Source organism: Anarrhichthys ocellatus, unplaced genomic scaffold, assembly GCF_004355925.1.
Source record: "Anarrhichthys ocellatus isolate YVR2014 unplaced genomic scaffold, GSC_Weel_1.0 scaffold3, whole genome shotgun sequence".
Lineage (NCBI taxonomy): Eukaryota > Metazoa > Chordata > Actinopteri > Perciformes > Anarhichadidae > Anarrhichthys > Anarrhichthys ocellatus.
Window position 1 is genome coordinate 12,943,920 of NW_022280033.1, and position 19,487 is coordinate 12,963,406.

At 43.5% G+C, this 19,487-nt stretch overlaps 1 protein-coding gene across 5 annotated transcripts in view; it reads left to right on the top strand.

The window, feature by feature from the left end:
• Positions 1-1,362: 1,362 nt before the first annotated feature.
• golga4 (golgin A4) overlaps positions 1,363-19,487 on the top strand; it is a 20,817-nt gene continuing 2,692 nt past the window's right edge. Inside the window, exons 1-22 of one of the 5 annotated variants that reach the window (XM_031871692.1) lie at positions 1,363-1,587; positions 2,676-2,753; positions 4,401-4,502; positions 6,568-6,636; positions 6,734-7,057; positions 7,162-7,209; positions 7,325-7,381; positions 7,473-7,571; positions 8,039-8,192; positions 8,343-8,533; positions 9,621-9,704; positions 10,054-10,201; positions 10,280-10,458; positions 10,738-10,836; positions 10,928-11,083; positions 11,753-15,522; positions 15,617-15,738; positions 16,157-16,287; positions 16,889-16,975; positions 18,228-18,248; positions 18,403-18,510; positions 18,838-18,913. In XM_031871692.1, the coding sequence (XP_031727552.1) occupies positions 1,510-1,587; positions 2,676-2,753; positions 4,401-4,502; positions 6,568-6,636; positions 6,734-7,057; positions 7,162-7,209; positions 7,325-7,381; positions 7,473-7,571; positions 8,039-8,192; positions 8,343-8,533; positions 9,621-9,704; positions 10,054-10,201; positions 10,280-10,458; positions 10,738-10,836; positions 10,928-11,083; positions 11,753-15,522; positions 15,617-15,738; positions 16,157-16,287; positions 16,889-16,975; positions 18,228-18,248; positions 18,403-18,510; positions 18,838-18,913 (6,181 nt within the window). In that variant the 5' untranslated portion in view covers positions 1,363-1,509. The remainder of the gene's footprint in view (positions 1,588-2,675; positions 2,754-4,400; positions 4,503-6,567; positions 6,637-6,733; positions 7,058-7,161; positions 7,210-7,324; positions 7,382-7,472; positions 7,572-8,038; positions 8,193-8,342; positions 8,534-9,620; positions 9,705-10,053; positions 10,202-10,279; positions 10,459-10,737; positions 10,837-10,927; positions 11,084-11,752; positions 15,523-15,616; positions 15,739-16,156; positions 16,288-16,888; positions 16,976-18,227; positions 18,249-18,402; positions 18,511-18,837; positions 18,914-19,487) is intronic. The other 4 variants (XM_031871702.1, XM_031871711.1, XM_031871719.1 and 1 more) reach the window with 4 other exon arrangements.

Below are 19,487 nucleotides of genomic sequence, written 5' to 3' on the forward strand. Positions count from 1 at the left end.
CAGTCAGCAAAGTCGGATTCAGAAATGTTTATTTCAGATATCGGCACACTGCCAGATCCCAAAGAAAGGAAAATACCACATATTTGAACCATGACTTACATCCACAGTGTTATCTTTTCTATCAACTTCTGTCTGATAAAGTTGTCATAATACCCAAGGACACTATGACTCACCCTGATGAAAAGCAAGCATGCAGACTTTATTTTAGATATGCATCGATATAGAACACATCAGAGTCCAGGGACTTCACCACAGATCATCACATAAACAATAAACAAGAGCATATTGATCTTTTTATTCTACAATATGTGTTATTGTATAATCACTGCGGCTCAGTATGGGCTCAAACAAATGTTCCCCAAAGATGATATGTGTTGGCCCCTACACGATAGGTTCTTCATCCCCTTTGCAGCAGAAAATAAACCCAATAAAATATTTTCTATTGACACTGGAACTGTTAAGGTGTAGCAGCACAATTAATTACCAGAGGAGCTAAATTGGCAACACTGTGTGACTCTGCAGCTTTTCCCTGTGACATTCAGTTTTAGGGATGCCACCAAAGAATGAAGGGAGAGTAATTAATCGTCTTTTAGGAGGGGAACGTAGTACCAACTATGAAAACTGGATAGCACATACAGTATGACACATTATGTAAGTCTTAGTATTTTTGCTTTGAACTGGCCTGTAGCAACTTATTAAAACGCATTGAAACAGTGTCCTATTCTGTCCAAGTAAGGACCCTGCAGTAGTTTTTATTTAGCTTTCATATTCATTATTGAGGCATGCAGGGTTGTTTTTAAAGTTTAAAGACTTGCAGGTAGGTACTAAGACAAATCCGATGAAGATAATAGAAGGGTTAAGAAAGAGAGGTATTTGAGGTATTTTAACTGATATCATGATATACATATATAGGCATGTAATATACATCCTATACAATTTTGCATGAATACAACAAAGTATGTAGCGCCATCACTAAACTTTTGAAACAGGATCTTTCTGAAGCCACTGCATTGAAAACTCCTGTGACCAGTAAAGTCAACAATGTTCTAAGTTTCCCCCATATAAAAAAATATGTTATAAAGGAATGTTCACTGATGTGTAACAATATTTTTCATACCAGCCTATGACATCAAGGGTTTTCAGGAGTTGCTTTGCCTTTAGTAAATAAGGTGCCACTTCAAACTACTAATGGGCAGCAAAATATAAAACATTCACTTATGGTAGGCTAATACCAGTAAGTCAGTTTCCTGGAAAATCACGGGAGCACTTGTCCTCTCTAAGTGTGGCGCTGTAGCTAATTTAGCCCGGACTGACCCTTTAACTCTGACGTTTCAGTTTTCCTCCACGTTGGCCGCACATGCGCAGAGAGCTCCGTCACCTGCTGGATATCAGAAGCGAACAAGGAAGTCTAGCACTGAGGACTTGCTGTCAGGCTAAGCTTAACAAAATACATCTCCGCCGGATAGAAGTTATCGGCTCATCAGCTGTCAGCTACACCAGCGTGACAAGATGTTTAAAAAACTTAAACAGAAGATAAATGAGGAGCAGTCCCCGCAGAGGAGTGCGCAGTCGCCCCAGCAGGCCCAGGTTAGTTGTTGTGTTGATAGGAGCTAACGAGCTAAGCTAACGTCTGTTTACATTGCTGAAGGGCTATCGAAGGAAGCTAGCTGTCGCTTCGCAGACGTCATGGTTCACATTTAGAAACTGATTCTTTGTAATATCTCATTGACACATCTTAATAAGGTGTCAACGATCGTTTAACAGTTACTTATATTCTCAGTTGGCCCATTTGTTCTCCTCTAAACGTTAGCGCCATGCTAAGTAATGTAGCATCCCAACTTAGCTGTCATCAGCTGCTGTTAGTAAGGTGCGTTCAAGAAAACTTGTAACTGGTTCACCACGTCATCTCAGGTAGAAAATAAAACAAGTCAGCCAACTGTGAACCTTGTTGTGGCCAAAACTCTATAATAGACACAGGCAGTATGGGCGGGTCTGTTTTATGTTGCTTGCATTGATGTTTGCTTGCAGCTTTATTTGACATATGCAAATCCAGCCAGTGCCAACACCAGAGAAACGAGGATTCAACGTAGAAGTTAAAGTAAATAATAATTGTTTCCTGCTTAACTGCAGTTTCCAGTATAATTTACTCTGGGTTCATCAATACCCTGCTGGTCAGGTTCAACCTGTCCTTAAATGCAACTGCAGCTTGTCATTATTTTGCATATAATGACACAATTTATTGAGTATTCCTCTGTGTTTTGAACAAAGATTATTTGGCCTCTTTAGAGGTATAGTGTATGATTTCAGGGTTTTTACACAGTTAGTGGCATTGCTTTGTGGACTTTCTGTTAACAGGTTTGGTTTGCTCTTTATGCACCGTGGCCCCTGTGTGGACTTCAGTTTGCTACTTGTTTGTGTCTGCAGGTCATCACACTCATTGTCTTGCCGAAAAATGCAAAAGCAGATTGGGTTCAAAGGTGAAGATAGACAGTCAGTTGGGTACACTGACAAGAAAAGTTAGATTAGACAAATATCATAAAGGGGTCAATCAAATAATTGTATGTCAGGGAGCCAGAAAACTTGATTTTCTCAAAAAGAGCATAGATGTGAATGTGTCGTTTGGGGATAGGGATGCTGTGTTGTTAATACCAACACTATTTTATTTATTTTAACAGATGGGCAGTGGAGAGCGGCGCGGCAGTCAAACACCCCCGTTTCATTACGATGGCTCTCCCTCTAGCGGTGACAGAGAGGTGAGCATGGGGTCAGCTTCTGATAGATATGTTTTAATATCTTTGTGCTCAAACTGCAGCCCGCAGAGACGCCATGTTCTCTCCCCAGCTTATATTCTAATTTTCAAAAAGCAGAGTCATGTTTCTGTCTGTCATGTGTTTTGTTACGCTGAATGCTCCCTCAATAACAAACCAGTCCTTTAGTGCAAGTCAGTGACCTTTCAGTTTTCAAAGACTGTAGGCTACTAATGTCCACTATTCGTTATCTACTTTCAAATAAAATACTCTCAGCTCTCTGTCCCAGACTGAACATAATTTGTTAATATGACAAAATATGCACATTAGTCAACGCACTAATTCCCTGAGCGCATTTCCTGAATCGCAGCTGTTGGAATTACTTCAGGCAACAAATGACAATCTGTCCACACAGCGTTCTTATGAGCCAGAATACCATCGTGATAACGGCTTTTGTAGAGTGATCAGCACTGCAATCTCATCATATACAGGTATGGTCTCATCATTACATGCGACAATGACTTTGAAATTTTAATAAAATTCAGGACATTTTGCTGTTCATCTTTAAGAGCACACATAAATGTATATACATACGTATATAGCTTTTATTTAATGACACCCGAGTCATTTTTCTTTACCGTACTGTCAAAAGAGATTCTCATTTAGACATATTGGGACCAGCGTTTTAATGGTGGAGGGCAGACCATAATGCAGCATGTGTATGAATAATTTATGTAACATTCTCTCTGTGTTTTTCCTTTCTCTGTTGATTTGTTGTGATATGTTTTGCCAGTGGATATGGCCACGGTTATACAATATGTCTTTGATTCAGCAGACGGAAGTAGACCGGCACTGAGTTACCGACCGTGACCATAAGATTGATGATGCAACAACCGTGAATCTATTTTACAGCTGAGATATGGATGTTTACATTCATGCCCGTTTGATCTTCAGATTAAAACAAAAAGGCCTTAATTACTCATCCATGACAGGTTGTTTTACATTTCATCACTGCCAGACTCCGAGCTAGAATAGTGCCAGTGCCCCTTTATATCTCAGGTTTTTATCCTCTACTTTCTTCCTCATCCTTTGGAGGCACATGTGTGTTGTTTGTAACTCGGGCCCATGATGGGCCCTCAACTTCTTATCACCGCAGCATATTTCTTCACCTCACAAATCTTTAACACTTTGACATCTCTGAGAGTGTTTATTTGCTTATTGGGGGCAGATTTGGCCAATTTATTTATTTTTTTGACAACATCATAACTTACGTCTACATGCAGAGATGTCAAACTGTTATTAATAACATTAATGTTGATTGAGTGTTTCACTTTCCCACTTTTCTTATTTTTCTTCCTATTCCATGTAGTCTCTCTCTCTCTCCATCTCCATCTGTCTGTCTGTCTGTCCTTCTTTCTCTCTCTCTCTCTCTCTCTCTCTCTCTATCCCTGTATTTCTCTCTCCTTCTCTCTCTTTCTCTCTCTCTCCATCCACCCATTCATCTCAGTCTCTCTCGGCCAGCCTCGTCTGGGCCGTCTGGCTGGACACTCCCTTCAGCGCTGTTTCACACTCATGGTGTTGTTTTTCTCATTGCTCTCTGTGTTCCTCTCCTTCCCCCACCTTTCGTCCCGTTACTGCACTGACGGGGGTCAGATGCTGGCTGGGATGATAGCCGAGCCCGCTTTTCTCTCTGAATATACTATCTTTGCTCTGGACCATTCAAAACAACCCCAAACGGCCCAGGTAGCCAGTGTGGTGAGTTTGTCCTCACTTCGTGTCTCCTCCTCCTCCTCATCCTCCTCATCCTTCTCCTCCTCCTCCTCTTGCCCCGTTCCTTCCTCCCGTCTCCATGCCTCTGGGGACTCGGTAGAGGACTGTAGCCCAAGTAGGGACAGCTTGTTCCCTGCTCTCTGTCTCCTGTTTCCTTTGGATTTAGCAACAAGAAGGCATCTCATATCTAGGCTAACCCTGCATCCGATGGGCGTTCTGGTTTACATTGTGGGATAGAAGCTTCTGCTGTATGTTGGTGTATCGCCCTACCTTTCAGTTCTTCTAATCTGTAACAGAAGAAGTATTGCCATCTTGTTTTTAGGTGTCCTTAGTTGCTTGCCTTATAGACCCCCAACACCCTGTTATGTTGCCTGATGGCCTTTGTTCCCTTGCCCCACAAGTCTGTTTATTTGGAGAGTTGCCGTTTTCATTTCACAAGCTATGGGCAGGCAATTTAAGCAGTTGAAATGTTAAATTGTTTGTAACTTTTCCAAATAAACAAAAAGACCAGAGCACCTTTTGTAGATGCTCTAAAACTAGATGATGTGTGTTCATATGTGGAGTCAGAAGACTAGGAGAAAAGAACATTTAAAACAATTCATCACATTCTAAATGCAGACACTAAAATCATTTTGCTAACATTTCATATGTCTATTCAAATGTCCAAGATATATTCAATGTAACTTGTAATATGAAGTGTAAAAGACTTTAGAGATCAAAGGATTATTGCTCTGCAGTCTGGAGAATTTGAATGTGTTACAAAAACCACCGGTGTCATTATTATCACCACAAATATCTTAAATATATCAATGTCTTTGTCGTGGTCCATCTACATCTTATTCAGGTATTCTAAACATGTCCTCACTCCGTCCAATGAAAGTAATCCCATCAAACCATCCCATTCATTCACTCATTTTGTTGGTTTTTACATTTTATTTTGGAGGCACAAACTTGTTTTGTCATTTGACGAGCTAAATTTAAGGAATCTCTCTGTCTCTTGGGATTATGTTTGTGTTGGTACTTGATCAAGGTTGTACTAGTCGTAAATACTGTTGTGAGTAACATGATCTTGGATCCACAACCACTTTGATTTTAATCAGTTGATTGTTGTCTGTGAGGATTGGGACGTGGTGTGCTTGGTACTGAAAGACAGCAGAGAGATTCAAGTCTTCTAAGTAGGATTAGATGCGTAATGAAGTAGTAGCTATTCACATAAACCCGTGAGAATGAAGTGAGCAGTGTGAGGTATCGGCTTGTTTAAATAAGGAGTTTACTTAGAAACTTCATCAGTATTTACCCTTCTAGATAGCATCACTTACAGTGAAATGAGCGCTTCCTTTGTACTCATTTATCTCTATTGACACACATTTACACGCTCATTAAACCAAGCAGCTGCCCCTATACACAGCAGAATGAAAATATGTTCAATCATTTGCTTTTAAATCTAAATCCCTGACATAAACACTGCAATGACCATTGCTGCTTAGTAAGCGAAAACAGATCCTGGACGATACATCTCATCAAGAACTTTTCCTCAAGAAACAGGACAGACGTGTTGACTGCATTGCACAGTAATCCAGAGGAAGGAGTAGCTCGGAGCTGGACAAGGGAGGAGAACATTTGCTTATCCTGATCCTGCTTCTAACAAGTCGACTAAACCAACTAAGCTGCTAAACGTCCACTTAAATTACGATTCTCTTGTAACACAAGCTGCACACGGCACTGCCAAGCATCTTTAATTCAAACACCGGCTGTCCTTCTTGACTTTTAACTGTCTTGTTTGTTCTGACCTCATGGCTGTTCTGTAGTCTAGTCTTAACCCTTTTTGTTTGATGTACGGTAGAGATGCCTTCTTTTTATGTATTTAACCCCTCTGTTTTTTCCAAGTTGCATGAGGGTACCCATTGCCCCTGCATTGCTCCCAGCAATTCTAATATTGCTCCCTCCAGAGTAATCAGGGAGAGCCCCGCTGGGTGTGGATGACTAACTGGTCCAGGACAAGCCCTCTGGCACGGTTGTCCCTTTGTCTCATCATGTACTTTATCTGCAGAGCACCCCTAAAGGAGCAGCAAGATCTCCCAGAGGTAGCATCAACGGGGATGGAAGTGCTTCTCCTCATGTACGTTTGTCACCCATATGATCTTCGTTAATGTTCTAAGGCTCTCGCTCGTTCTTTGATTTAAAATTTGCATGCGATGTCTTGATCCTCCCAACAGAGAGAGGAGACGTCATTTGCCCAGAAGCTACAGTTGAGGGTTCCCTCGATGGAGTCGTTGATTCGCGGTGGTGCCAGTCGGGCCGAAAACCTGTTCCGCTCTCAGTCTAAAGAAAACCTGGTCCGAAGCTCGTCGCGTGAATCCCTGACACCTTTGGGAGAGAACGAGTCCCCGGGCGCCCCCTTGTACGATCCCCCCTCGGATATCGAGAGCGAGGCTGAGGAGCCACCAGGAAGTGCAGAGTCCCTTTCCAAAGAGCAGCTGTTGCACCGACTGCTTAGAGTGGAGAGGAGCCTGGGGAAGTACAGAGGGAAGTACTCGGAGGTGAGCGGCTCCCAGAAAACTCTAGTTACTTTGATGTATCCTCATTCTTTCTTTCTCTCTGTTTCTTCCCCCTTTTTACTAACCTCCACTCCTTAACCGCACAGCTGGTTACTGCGTACCGAACGGTGCAACGAGATAAAGAAAAAACGCAGGTAATTTCTTCAGTTACTTCCACGTCGGCTTCTATTTTATTTTTGATATGATGTTCAGGGGATTGAAGATATGTGGCATCCTGAACTGATCAGATTTCTGTTTCCTTCCCTTCAGGTCATCCTCAGTCAGAGTCAAGATAAAGCTCTCCGCAGGATAGGGGAGCTGCGGGAGGTAATGGCTATATGTTGTGAATGTTGTCCTCTCTCTAGGTCGGTATCTGTGAATCATTTACGCGTTAGTGAGCATATTGAATGACTTCTAGGAGCTACAAATGGACCAGCAGGCCAAGAAACACCTACAAGAGGACTTTGATGCTGCGCTGGAGGAGAAGGACCAGATGATCACTGTGCTCCAAACACAGGTGAGTGGTGAGACACGGATGGTGGCCTGGAGGTGGTGATGGTTTCTTATGAATGTATAATTATTATTCTTTGTATGGCCTCTCATGTGATTGTGTTTTTCAAGCTCAATAAAAAACAGTGTTGGAAAAAAAGACATGTACAAGACTTTGATTAAACATGGCTGATTAACGAAGAGATAGAAATGTTAAAGAAGGCAACACTTTACATTAAATCCCAGACACAATTTAACTTAACATTATTCTTTGTTGTGACATAATAACTTAAACCATAGAAATTGGCTCGGCCTCTTTTGTGCACTTGCAATATTTGCAAAACAGTACAAATAAAAACATAAACGACAAAGAAAAAATAAGTGGTGTTATGTGTATTAAAAGTTACATTTACAAAATGAAATTGAATAAGACCGGATTTGTTCGAATTCAGACAAATGTTTATTTCACTAACTGTTTTTTGCTCTTTCTAACAGGTTGCTCTGTTGAAGAAACGAGCCATGGTGGTCTCTGACGGTGCTGTGCCACCCGAGGGTGACGTCCCTCAATCTGAAGATGCAAATTCAGACTCGACCTCCTCCACACAAAGTCCTCTGAAGGAGCAAGGAGTAGAGCCTGAAGCCACTGAAGGCAAGCAAACTCTTTATGTAGATCAGTATTTTGGTTAGAAGTAAGGGTACAAGTTACTGTTTCTGAGAATTATGTCAACTATTTCTGTGTAGGTGTAGTATTGTTTTTTTTTTTTTTTTTTTAAACGAGTGCATTTTATGTTCTGGGCAGGAGAGGGCAGCAGTGATCCAACCAAACTTATGGAGACATTGCAGAAGCGAGTGAAGAGGCAGGAGAACCTGCTGCAGAAGTGCAAAGAAGTGATGCGAACACACAAGGAGCGCAGCGCCCAGCTGGGCATCGAGAACGAAACTCTGCAGCAGCAGCTGCAGGAGAGACTGCAGGAGCTGGAGAAGATGAAGGTGGTTAATCTGTGTTCCACAGCAATGACACTGGAGTGTTGACCATAGTCATGCAAGACAGGGTTGATCAAAAATGAGGCTGGGCTGAGAACACTGTCGTTACTGTTCAGGGTAATTAATGTTGTGCTGCAAAAGTCTCTGCTGGAGTCTTAACGGTCCACTGATAATGCGAGTCAGTTATCTCAGGGACACAGAGGCTTGCTCTGGTATCTCAGAGTCCGAACATCCAAATTCTCTGGCGGAGCTCCAGGGCCGGCGGTTCATATCATGTCAGCGTGACTGAACCGCTGTTTTCATTGATTTCAAAACATTTAGATTCAGCGGTATGTAGATCTGGCAGCGTCTGATAAGAAATATTTGTTGTTCCAAAGACACGGTTTGTAATAATAGACAGCTTGCCCGTCATGCGTGATGATCGACTCGTCGTCATTTTTTTTTTTTGCCATAATTGTTGCATTGAATGTGCTGTGTGTTTGGGAACAGAGCCTTTCCTGTGTCAGGAAAAGCAGAGGTTAACAGGCGTTTAGCCCTCTTAAGCAGCATGAAGGCATCCTGGAACTGCTGGGTGGTGCTGTGCTCATCTCCTTCCTCAGACAAATATCCCATAAAACAGACCATCTGTCTTAAGATTCCAGACCTTCAGCTCAGGGACTTTTGAATGTATCGTTTACAGTCTGGTTGAGAGTATTGTACGCTGTATTGTCTTTTTTTTTTTTTTGTATATTTACAGTAAAACTTCATTTGTGCAATTCGTCTGCATAGACACTAATGCCTTGCAGCACACACGGATCAAACGACGGAGAAATACAGACAGTGCAGCGTTTCCTGTTCTGTAATCATTGGTTACACAGCTACTACACACCGCTGCTGCTAAAACTGGGCTGTAATTTGGGCCGACTTGTTGGTTTAGCTGGGCTTGTGTGCACTCTCTGGTTATTTGGCTTGTGGGTGAGACATCCTGGGTGGTAGAGAAAACATCTCATTTTGAAGTTATCTGAGCAAAAAGCCGGCGCTGGATCCGAAATGGCTCTGCGTGAAGTTCAGGACATTCTCATTTGTAATTTTGTCAAACTGTTTGTGTTTCTAGGAAGTGCACACAGCAGAAAAGACGAAGTTGATCACTCAGCTGCGTGATGCCAAGAACCTGATTGAACAGCTGGAGCAGGACAAGGTGAGTGAGCGGTTGTTCAGGCTTTAGTCACATCTTGATTGATGAAGGTCCTGCTGATTCAGACATGACTTTTTTTTTTTTGGGCTCTGCCACGAAGTAGAGAAGTCAGACACCTTGTAGTCCAATAATGTTTCTCTTAAACTTTGACCCCAGCTCTGCAGGATGGACAGCAGCTCATGAGATCTGTGTGAGGAATGCTGAAAGCACTTAAACTCAAAAACAATTAGAGACACTTGAGCTTGCGTTCGGGTGTAAAATACCGAGATAGCATTCATCAAATCAACATCAATATCAGTGTGTCAGTTCATTTGCTCCGACCGTACAGTTGATAATGTTTGATGGCTTTCAGGGAATGGTGATCGCTGAGACAAAGCGCCAGATGCACGAGACCCTGGAAATGAAAGAAGAGGAGGTTGCACAGCTCCGCTCCAGGCTGCAGCAGACTACCGTCCAGAAGGAAGAATTACAGGAACAGAAAGAAAAGGCTGAGAAATCAGGTGAGTGGAATCCACTTCTGTAAGTGAACATGTAAAGGTCTCGTCTGGAAATGCTGATGATATATATTTTTATCAAAGCATTTGAAGAACTTGAACGAGCGCTGGGCGTAGCTCAGAGGGCGGACGAGGCCCGAAAACAGCTGCAGGTTCAGCTGGAGGAGCGAGTGAAGGACGTTGAAAGAGCCAGTGAGGAAGAGAGGAAGAGTCTGCAGCAGGAACTCACACGAGTCAAACAGGAGGTCGTCACCATCATGAAGGTCAGAGACTGAATGGCATTACCACATCAGCTGGCTGTTTTGGTTGCATTCGTAGACTAAAACATGTCATAGTCACTTAATAAAAGTGTTTACATCAGAAAAAATAATAGGAAACCGCAAACGCTTATTAAAAACATTCAAACTTCTGCTACTGACATGGAGGAAACTGCAAGGCAAATGTATTTTGATTCATTTTATAATGTATGTTATGCTGTAAAGTGTCTTTGATAACACAGTGAAGCACATATAAATCTGATTCATTATTATTGACATTATTAGAAATCATCGGAGGAAACGGTTGCCAATATGGAAAAACTCCACAGTGAAGCTTTGGCTGCTAAAGAAGAAGAGACGAGTGTCAGAATCAACAAAGCTGTGGTACGTGCCAAAGGTTTTCATTCGTCTAATTTCACAACATAATCAAGTAAATCAGATGATAATCACTTTTGAATGTTGATTGTGTATTCAGGAGCAATGCAAAGAGGAGTTTGCCCAGTTAGGAAATGAGCGGGAGCAGCAGTCCTCTCTGGCTCTGGAGGATGTAGAGCTACAGAAGGTAGCTCTGAGGACTGAAGCTGATAATAAGGTTAAAGAGATACAGCAGGAGCTGGAAGCTGCAAAAACTGTGAGTAGTTGTTGTTGTTTATATGTGTGTGTGTATATGTATGTATGTATATGTATGTATGTATGTATATGTATATATGTATGTATATGTATATATATATGTGTATATGTATATGTATATATGTGTATGTGTATGTGTATATGTATATATGTGTATATGTATATATGTGTATATGTGTATATGTATATATGTGTATATGTATATATATATATGTGTATATGTATATGTGTATATGTATATGTGTATGTATATATGTGTATATGTATATATGTATATGTATATGTGTATATGTGTGTATATATATATGTATGTGTGTATATATATAATATATATATACACACACACACGTGTAGTTATAGGGAGACATATTAATTAGGGCTGAGTGAATCCTTTGACACTCAAATCTTTGTTCATTTCCATGTTAATTGTTGTACAAAAATAGCATATAGTAAAAGTATTTTCCCATGAAATAGGGGTAAACACAAGTGCTATAATACTTTAAAAACTGTTTTTTGTTATGTACACACCTCCCTCATTGCCCTTGAAACTTTTAATATTGTACTGTTAATAAATACTAAAATATCTTAATTATTGACCATTTGTTTTCATAGTTGTCCTGTGAAATGATTAGCTGCAGTGACTTCATCGAATGATCTTGTGTGCTTGCAGAGAGTATTGGAGCTGGAGAGCACTCTGGAGAAGATCTCACAGGATGGATCAAGTCTCTCCCAGGAACTTTCCGGTCAGCTGGACGAGCTGAAGAATAAACACACAGAGCAAATCTCTGCATTAAAGGAGAAGCACCGGGAGCAGCTGGAAAAGCACAAGGGCACCCGAACCCAGCTCAAGGAAACCCACAGAGTTGAAGTGGAGACCCTTCTGAAAGATAAAGACCTGCAGCTCCAAGCACATGTTGAAGACATGAACCAGAAAACTTTGGAGAAACTGGATGCAAAGCAGGCCGAGCTGGAGGCAGTATCCGCTGAACTTTCTGAGGCTTTGAACAATAAACAGCTCCTGGAGGGGAAGTTGGTGGCAGCTGAAGATGCTCATAGTTCAGCCCTGCAGGAACACGAGAAGAGGTTTCAGGATCATGTGGAGAAGCACAATGTAGAGCTCGCAAATATCAAACAGGAGCACGAGCAGTTGCTTGGTGGTATGGAGAAAACTCTGAAGCAGGAGCTTAACGCGTTGAGGATTGTTGTGACAGAGAGGGAAAAGGAAATGAAAGAACACATGCTAAGAGAAAAAACACTAAAGAAACAGTCGAAATCCACTGTACAAGAATTAAATGTCAAAGTCGAGGAGCTGCAGCAGTGTTTGTCACAATCCCAGCTGGAAAATGGGAGCCTCAAGGAATCTAATGCACAGTTAAGTATGATGTCCGAGGATCTTGATCAGTGTCAGAGGGATTTGACAGATATGGAGCATCAGTTTAAAGTAGCAAAGAACGATTGTCAACAAAAGGAGAAGGCGCTTCAAGAACTGAAGGACCAATTTCAACAGACCAAAAAGCAGCTTTCGGAGCAGAAGCAGTCATTTAATGCAGAACTCGACACTAAGCAGGAAGAAGTCGCTCGCCTCAAGAAACAGCTGGATGATGAAAAAGCTGCCCTCGAGAAAAAGATGAAAACTACAATTACTGATTTGGAAGACAAGCTGAAAACACAGGAAACAAAAATGGAAAAGATCAAACACAAGGCCAAAGAAATGCACGAGAGTTATAAGAAGAAGCTGCAGCAGAATGAAGAAACCATGAAGAAGGAACTCGCAAAGAAGGACCGAGAGCTTCAGCAGACGGAGCATCAAGTACAGGAGAAAATTGTAGAGATGTCCCAAAAAAGTTCCCAAGGCCTCAGCAGTGCGATGTCGGAGCTGCAGGCCAACCACAAGGAAGAAGTGGAGAAGCTCAACAACACGCATACGCATGAGGTTGAGGAGCTGGAGCATCGTTGGCAGGAGAAGTTGGGACAGCAGGAGGAAGAGTTAATGGAGAAACACTCGCACATACTGCAGGAGAAGGCTCAGGAACTGGAGGACGTTTCTCAGCAACTCGGCAGAGGCAAGGAGGAGAACGAGCAAGTGTGGTGTGAAATAAAGGATTTAAAGGAGGGCCTGGCTATTCGAGAAACCACTGTGCAGAAGCTGCAGGAAGAGCTTAACGAAGCAGCAGTGAAGCTTGAAGGTTTGTCTCAAAGTGAGGCGTTGCTCAAGGAGCAAATGGAGTCAGTGGAGAGGAACCTCAACCAAGCTCTGAACGAGAGAAGCTCCCTCCAAGACGAGCTCAACGCGACAAAGGAAGAGAACAGGGAGAAGGTGAAGACCTTGTCGGGAAAGTTGAAGGAAATGGAGAAGCAGTGTAAAGCGCTGAAAGGCTCCAGATCTAAGGAAAGCAAGGACTTGCAGAAACAAATTGAGGGAACTGAGATTCAGCTACAAGCCAAGGAGGCAGAGTTCCAGCAGCAGTTAATTACGATCACAAACCAAATGGAGCACTACTGCAAGGAGGTTCAGTCCAGAGTGGAGTGTGGATCTAATGAGCTGTGTCAAAGAGTTGAATGTAGGTTAAAGCAGCTGAAAGACGGACTGCTCTGCAGTCAGAAGAAGGTAGTGAATCTCAAAAACGTCATCCTCACTAAAGTAGATAGAATCCGCACTTTAGAGGAGAACCTCCGCCAGCAGACGGAGGAGAATAAGAATCTATGCATTTCACTGGAACAGATGTCTGCTCAGGTAAACGCTCATCTGGAGCATGTCAAAGCCTTAACACATGACAAAGAGAATCGTTCTCAGTCCGTCCACGAGAAAGCTCTGCAAATTGAGGAGCTGAGTGAAGCAAACCGACTCATGTCAGAAAGTATGAAAACAAACGAGTTGCATTTCCGTGACCTGGAAAGCATCGCCGGTGACTTGAAAAATCAGCTCGCAAGTAGCGTAAAAGAGAAGGAGGAAGCCATAAATCAGCTGAGTCGGCAGTATAAAGAGGAGAGACAACAGGCGGCTGCTCGAACGGAGGAAGCCGTTGAGAGATTAGAGCAGGAAAGACAGTCTGCTTTAGAGGAGGCAGAAGCACTCAGGAACAGTCTCTCTGAGTATGAGACCACGTTCACCCAGAATGACAAAACTATCACCTCTCTGCAGACCAGGCTCGACGAGCTGGAGCGAGAAATCTCTGAGAAGAATGAAACCCTGCGGGGGCTCACGGCGAGCATCGACAATCAGTCCATCAGCAAGTCTGAGATGGACCAGGCGCTGAGCGAGAAGGAGCAGAAGGTCAGCGGTCTTACCTCGGAGCTGGAGGGTAGCATCCGTCGACTCGGTGAGCTCCAGGAGCAGTTAGCCTTAAAGACGAAAGAGTGCGAGCAACTCACAGCTGACCTCAAACAGCAGCACGGCGTCAGGGAGAATGAGAAGAGAGAGCTGGTGGAGCAGCTGCAGCAGACCCAGATGCAGTGCACTCAGAATGGCAGTGTGGAGCAGGAGATGGTCAAACAACTCCGCTCCCTCGAGGAAGACAACCAAAAGTGCAAACGCCAGCTTGAAAGTCAACGGGAGGACTTTGAGAGGGTGAGAGATGAGATCCTCAAGAGCAGAGAGGAGAGCGTGAAGGCAGCTGAGGAGAAGTTGTCTGCAGAGAGCGCCCGGAAAGTATCGGAGCTGAAGAAGAAGGCCGAGCAGAAAATCGTTCAGATTAAGAAACAGCTGACCTCGCAGCTCGAGGAAAAGGAGCAGGCGGCGAAGGCTCTTCAGGCCATTCTGGAGGAAACCGAGAGCAACGTGGCGTCCGGCAAGCAACACGCAGAAACGTTGGAGGAGAAAACGAAAACACTGGAGGAAGCTCTCGTCAAGCTTAAGGAGGAGCAGGAGCAACGGCTTGAGCAGACTCTGAGTAATGAGAGGCTCGAGAAAGAAAAGTCTTTAGAGGAATTGAAAAACTCGTACGAAGAGAAGTTGGCGGCGCTTCAGAGAGATGCAGCGCAGGAAGGGGAGCTCAAAGGAACTGAGTCAGCGCTCCGCGAAATTGAGGCAAAGCTGAAAGAAGCAGAAGAGCGGAATGGAAACCATCTCGCAGAAATCAATCGCCTGAAAGAAGAAATATGCGAGAAGGATGCCCAGCTTGAAGAACATCAGGCCGCTATTAAGCAGCTTCCGAATCCGTCGGGAGCCGAGGCTGAGGTGAGGGTGGAACGTAGCAGCGTCCAGGAAACCAAGAGCGTGATGCAGACCGAGACGGGAAACCACTCATCGATGCAGGAAGTGGAGGGCGATTCTCCGGAGTCTCTCAAGAGCGATCTGAGTCAGCTGAAGAACGAGAAAGAGAGAATCCACAAGGACTTCGTCCGGCTACAGAAAGACATTCGAGCCCTGAGGAAGGAGCACGAACAGGACCTCGAATACATGAAGAAAGAGCTGCTCGAGGAGAATGAGAAAAAGCTGAAGTAAGTCTACGATGACATGTTATTAATGAATTGTATTTAAGCCTGTGGTGCCCATAATGATTTATTGCATTTCCTTTGCTCTCCGCTCTACTAGACTGGAGCTGGAAGATGTGGAGATGAAGCACAATTCTGCTCTCAAGCACTTAATGAGGGAGTTCAACACGCAGATGGCTTTGAGAGAGCGGGAGCTTGATATGGCAGTGAAGGAGACCATCGGTGAGGCGGCAGAAAGTCATTCTGCTTTCATGACATGAACCTTTACAGCTGTGTCGTACAGCATGGGAAATAAGTGCTTGAGACCACTGTGTTTTGCTGTGGTGAAATCATTTCAGTATACGACCAAATAACAATGGAAAATCTAAGTGAATATGATTAACTTACGTGTATAACAGCAGGGTGGAACAACTACACGGACACATGATGCATTTTTAATCACCACACTGGGCGGAAAACAAAAATGAACGGATCATTGCATCTGAATTACCGTGTTTCCTTGTTTCCGTAATGGTTTGAATCGTGTTACTTTCCAAGTGTGTGACTGAGTGGTTTGGAATATGAATTTGTTGGGGTTTTTTTTTAAGCGCTAACTCTGGCTTTCTCCCCCCCCCCCCCCCCCCCCCTGTCCTCGAGCCAGCGAAGGCCCAGACTGTAGAGGCAGAGCTCATGACGAGCCATCACGAAGAAGCCACTGAGCTGAGGAAGGTGATTGGCGAGAAGGAGGATGATTTGCACAGAACTGTTCAGAAATATGAAGAGGTTTTACAGGTACTCTAAAAAGATGAAGCTGAAATAACATTTTCCCCTCAAACAAGACCCCATTTTATACAGTCGGCTTACCCTGAAAAATCAATGAACCCCACCCACCATTTAGAAGCTATCACTGCACTCGTTGGCAGTCTAAAGCAGAGGTTCCCAACATCTTTTGTCAGACATTTTTATTCATCTCAACTGTTATAACTCCACTTCTCATGTGCTAACTAATTTAGATTCTTAATCACGTTGTTAGGATGTTTTAGCTGAATTAATATGTGGTTATTAAATTAGAAATTAGATAATAAATTCCACTACTTTACACTCTGTCTACATATCCTCTGGCAGCGGCCTCCTTGGGGAAGTCACTGGTCTGAAAACAACTTGACTCAATCTTCAATGAACGCCTGCTGAATATTTTATATTTGGAAACTGGTCAAGTGATTTATGAAGAACAGCGTCTGGTATAAAATTGTCTCCCGTACTGTCTCCAAATATAATTAGGGCTGGGAGGTCTGAAACAAGGCAGTGGGCGATCAGACCGACATGCTTGAGCTGTGACGCTGAGATGAAACGTAGGAAATGACTCAGCCGCCGTTCTTTATTTTTTTTCCAGAGTCGAGAGGAGGAGATGGGAAACAGAGTGTGGCAGGTTCAGAAAGAACTGGAGGAGTTGCAAGCAAAGGGCAACGACCCCGCTGAGGTACAAACATTTGCATACATATTCACCAGGTCCAACATCTGTTGATGCATTGGGAACATTTTTGCGTTTACACAGATGTAGACAATCAAAGCGGCAGCCATTAAAGTCCATTATATGAGACTGGAGGTTTAGATTAAATTCATACAGCGATGCTGTTGAAACCATCAGTCATTGTGAAGTCGCTTTGTGATGGCTGAATGAAATAACAATGGCTGTTTAAAATCTCTTCCCTCCTCTGGGAAGAAGCTGTCTGATGGAAGAATTACTCGTTTTCAATGACTTCCTGATCCGGACGTATTTTTTTGCGAGGTTGTCCCAGACACCTTATTATTTGAAAAGTTCACATCCATGTTAACAGACTTTGGCAGTGATCGGTTATCTTCCTCTTCGTCTTGCCTTTTGTCATTGAAGGATTCCGCCTAAAAGCTCGGGGACGATTTGCTCGCATACTTCGCTCTGATCACGCTCTGGCTCCAGTCGTGTGGCTGTTCTCCAAAGAGCGCCGGATGCCGTGGAGCTCGTTCGAATCACTCAGGAATGTTCCCCTCGGAAAAAAAAAAACCCAGAGATTGTGAGGCAGCAGCCAACCTCAATCCCTGTTCTCAATTATCATCGTACGAGGTGATTCCGGGCTTTAGATTTATACTCCAGCAATACTCACGGGCATGATGTGCACACTGGAAAGGGGCCAGATAGGACAAATGTACTCCAGGGAGATGTTTTTTACCCAGGTGTTGAGGTGCCATGAGACCCCGGCACAGATTCTTCTACCTTTACACCGTGTCCAACACAACGCAAACACAAAGAATTATGCTGCTCTCTCTGTTGCATTCTTCCCCGGTGAGGTAATAACTTTATGAGTGGATTGTATGGGTTCATGCTGCCGGAGGCCTCTCCTTACTACAGGCCTCACAAACCATAATTCATTCAGACGGTGGGTCAGTGTGTCTCTCCAAAGAGACATCAGAGCAACACACTTTCTTTCACAAGTACAAGTCCAGTTTAGACTGTCTGTGCAGACGCAACTGGGTCCTTTTGATTGTGCTGTGCAATGAAAGATAAGACAGGTGTTGTTCTGTACGGTCATTAACATTTCAAAGACCAAAAACCAGCAGTGTGTCTGTCCGTCTCTCAGCCCTTTGGGACGTCTTCATATTAATATTAATATTGTTTACTCTCACTACACATGTATTTGTTTATTCTATTGTAACATACAGTATCTTCCCTTTTTTTCTTCTTCTTTTGGGCACAGATGAGCGCAGAAGAACTACAGGTATGTTAGCTGGCTCCAGTTTCACTGCTTTTACTGTCCCTATTATCCCAGTCCATTACGACTGTAAAACAATTGTTTGGTTCATAAAACATGTGTCATTGACAGGCACATGTGTTTGTGCTTTGCATTACTTGTTCCACCATAAACCATCCAGTTCTCACCGGCGGTAATGTTCCGTCCTTCTCTACCTCAGGCTGTACTGGCCGAGAAGACGACTCTGCTGAGCGAGGCTCGTCTGAAGGAGCAGGGCTTCGTTGAGAGGGTGAGTGTTGGGCCTCGGGTGTCCTCTTCAAGTGAACAGCAAATCCCATGAAGTGTATTCCCAGGACTTCGGGTGGCCTCCAGCAAGAGGAGCCACTGCTCTCCTGCTGCATCAACTTAATTACAAAGCACATCTGTTTACATTTGGTTTAACCCCATAAACAATCACAGCAACGCCTCCCACAGTTTTTCTCACAAACATCCCCCGAGGATGATAACAAAATGCTAAATTAGGCTAATGCATAGGATGAACCCACTGGGGTCAAATAGCTTATTTTTTTTTGTAAATGATTAATCTGTGCATGCGCTGTTTGTTTCTCCACGGTAGATTCACTCGCTTGAGGACAAGATTAAATGTTTCCCCCGGACCACTGTTGTAACTCATCTCGGGAGCACATTTACAGGTAACGTTAACACCGTGATTCACTTAGTTCTGCTTCTTGAGCCAATTTCCTGTTAGCTCAGCACAACAAAGATGCCACGCAAAATGCTTAAACACGGTGCCATACCATGGGAAACATGGATTGTGGTATTGTAATGGGGATTTTTGTTTTAGAGTAGCTGCTCTGTAGGATCTCAGAGGTGGTGTTTTGATAACACTACCAGTCTGCCTGATCTGCCAGCCCCCTCATCGCTTCATGGATCAGAGATAGGACAAGAGATCCTGAGAAGTATGTGTGTGTGTGTGTGTGTGTGTGGGGTCTGGTTTAAATATGCTTTTGAGAACATTTAAGCCAATTTAGCCCGGTAGAAGGCTTACTGGTTAAGAGGAGAGCTGCGGCTATAATTAGGGTTTGGTTAAGGTTAGTTTAAAAGAGAGGTGGTCTACATCTAGTGAGGGTTAGGGTGAGACAAATAACCGCTGTGGTTAAGGTAAGCCTCTGGGTGCTGACGGTAAGTCGACGCAGAATCCCCAAGTGCATCATAAACCGAGCGTGGTGTGTGTGTGTGTGTGTGTGTGTGTGTGTGTGTGTGTGT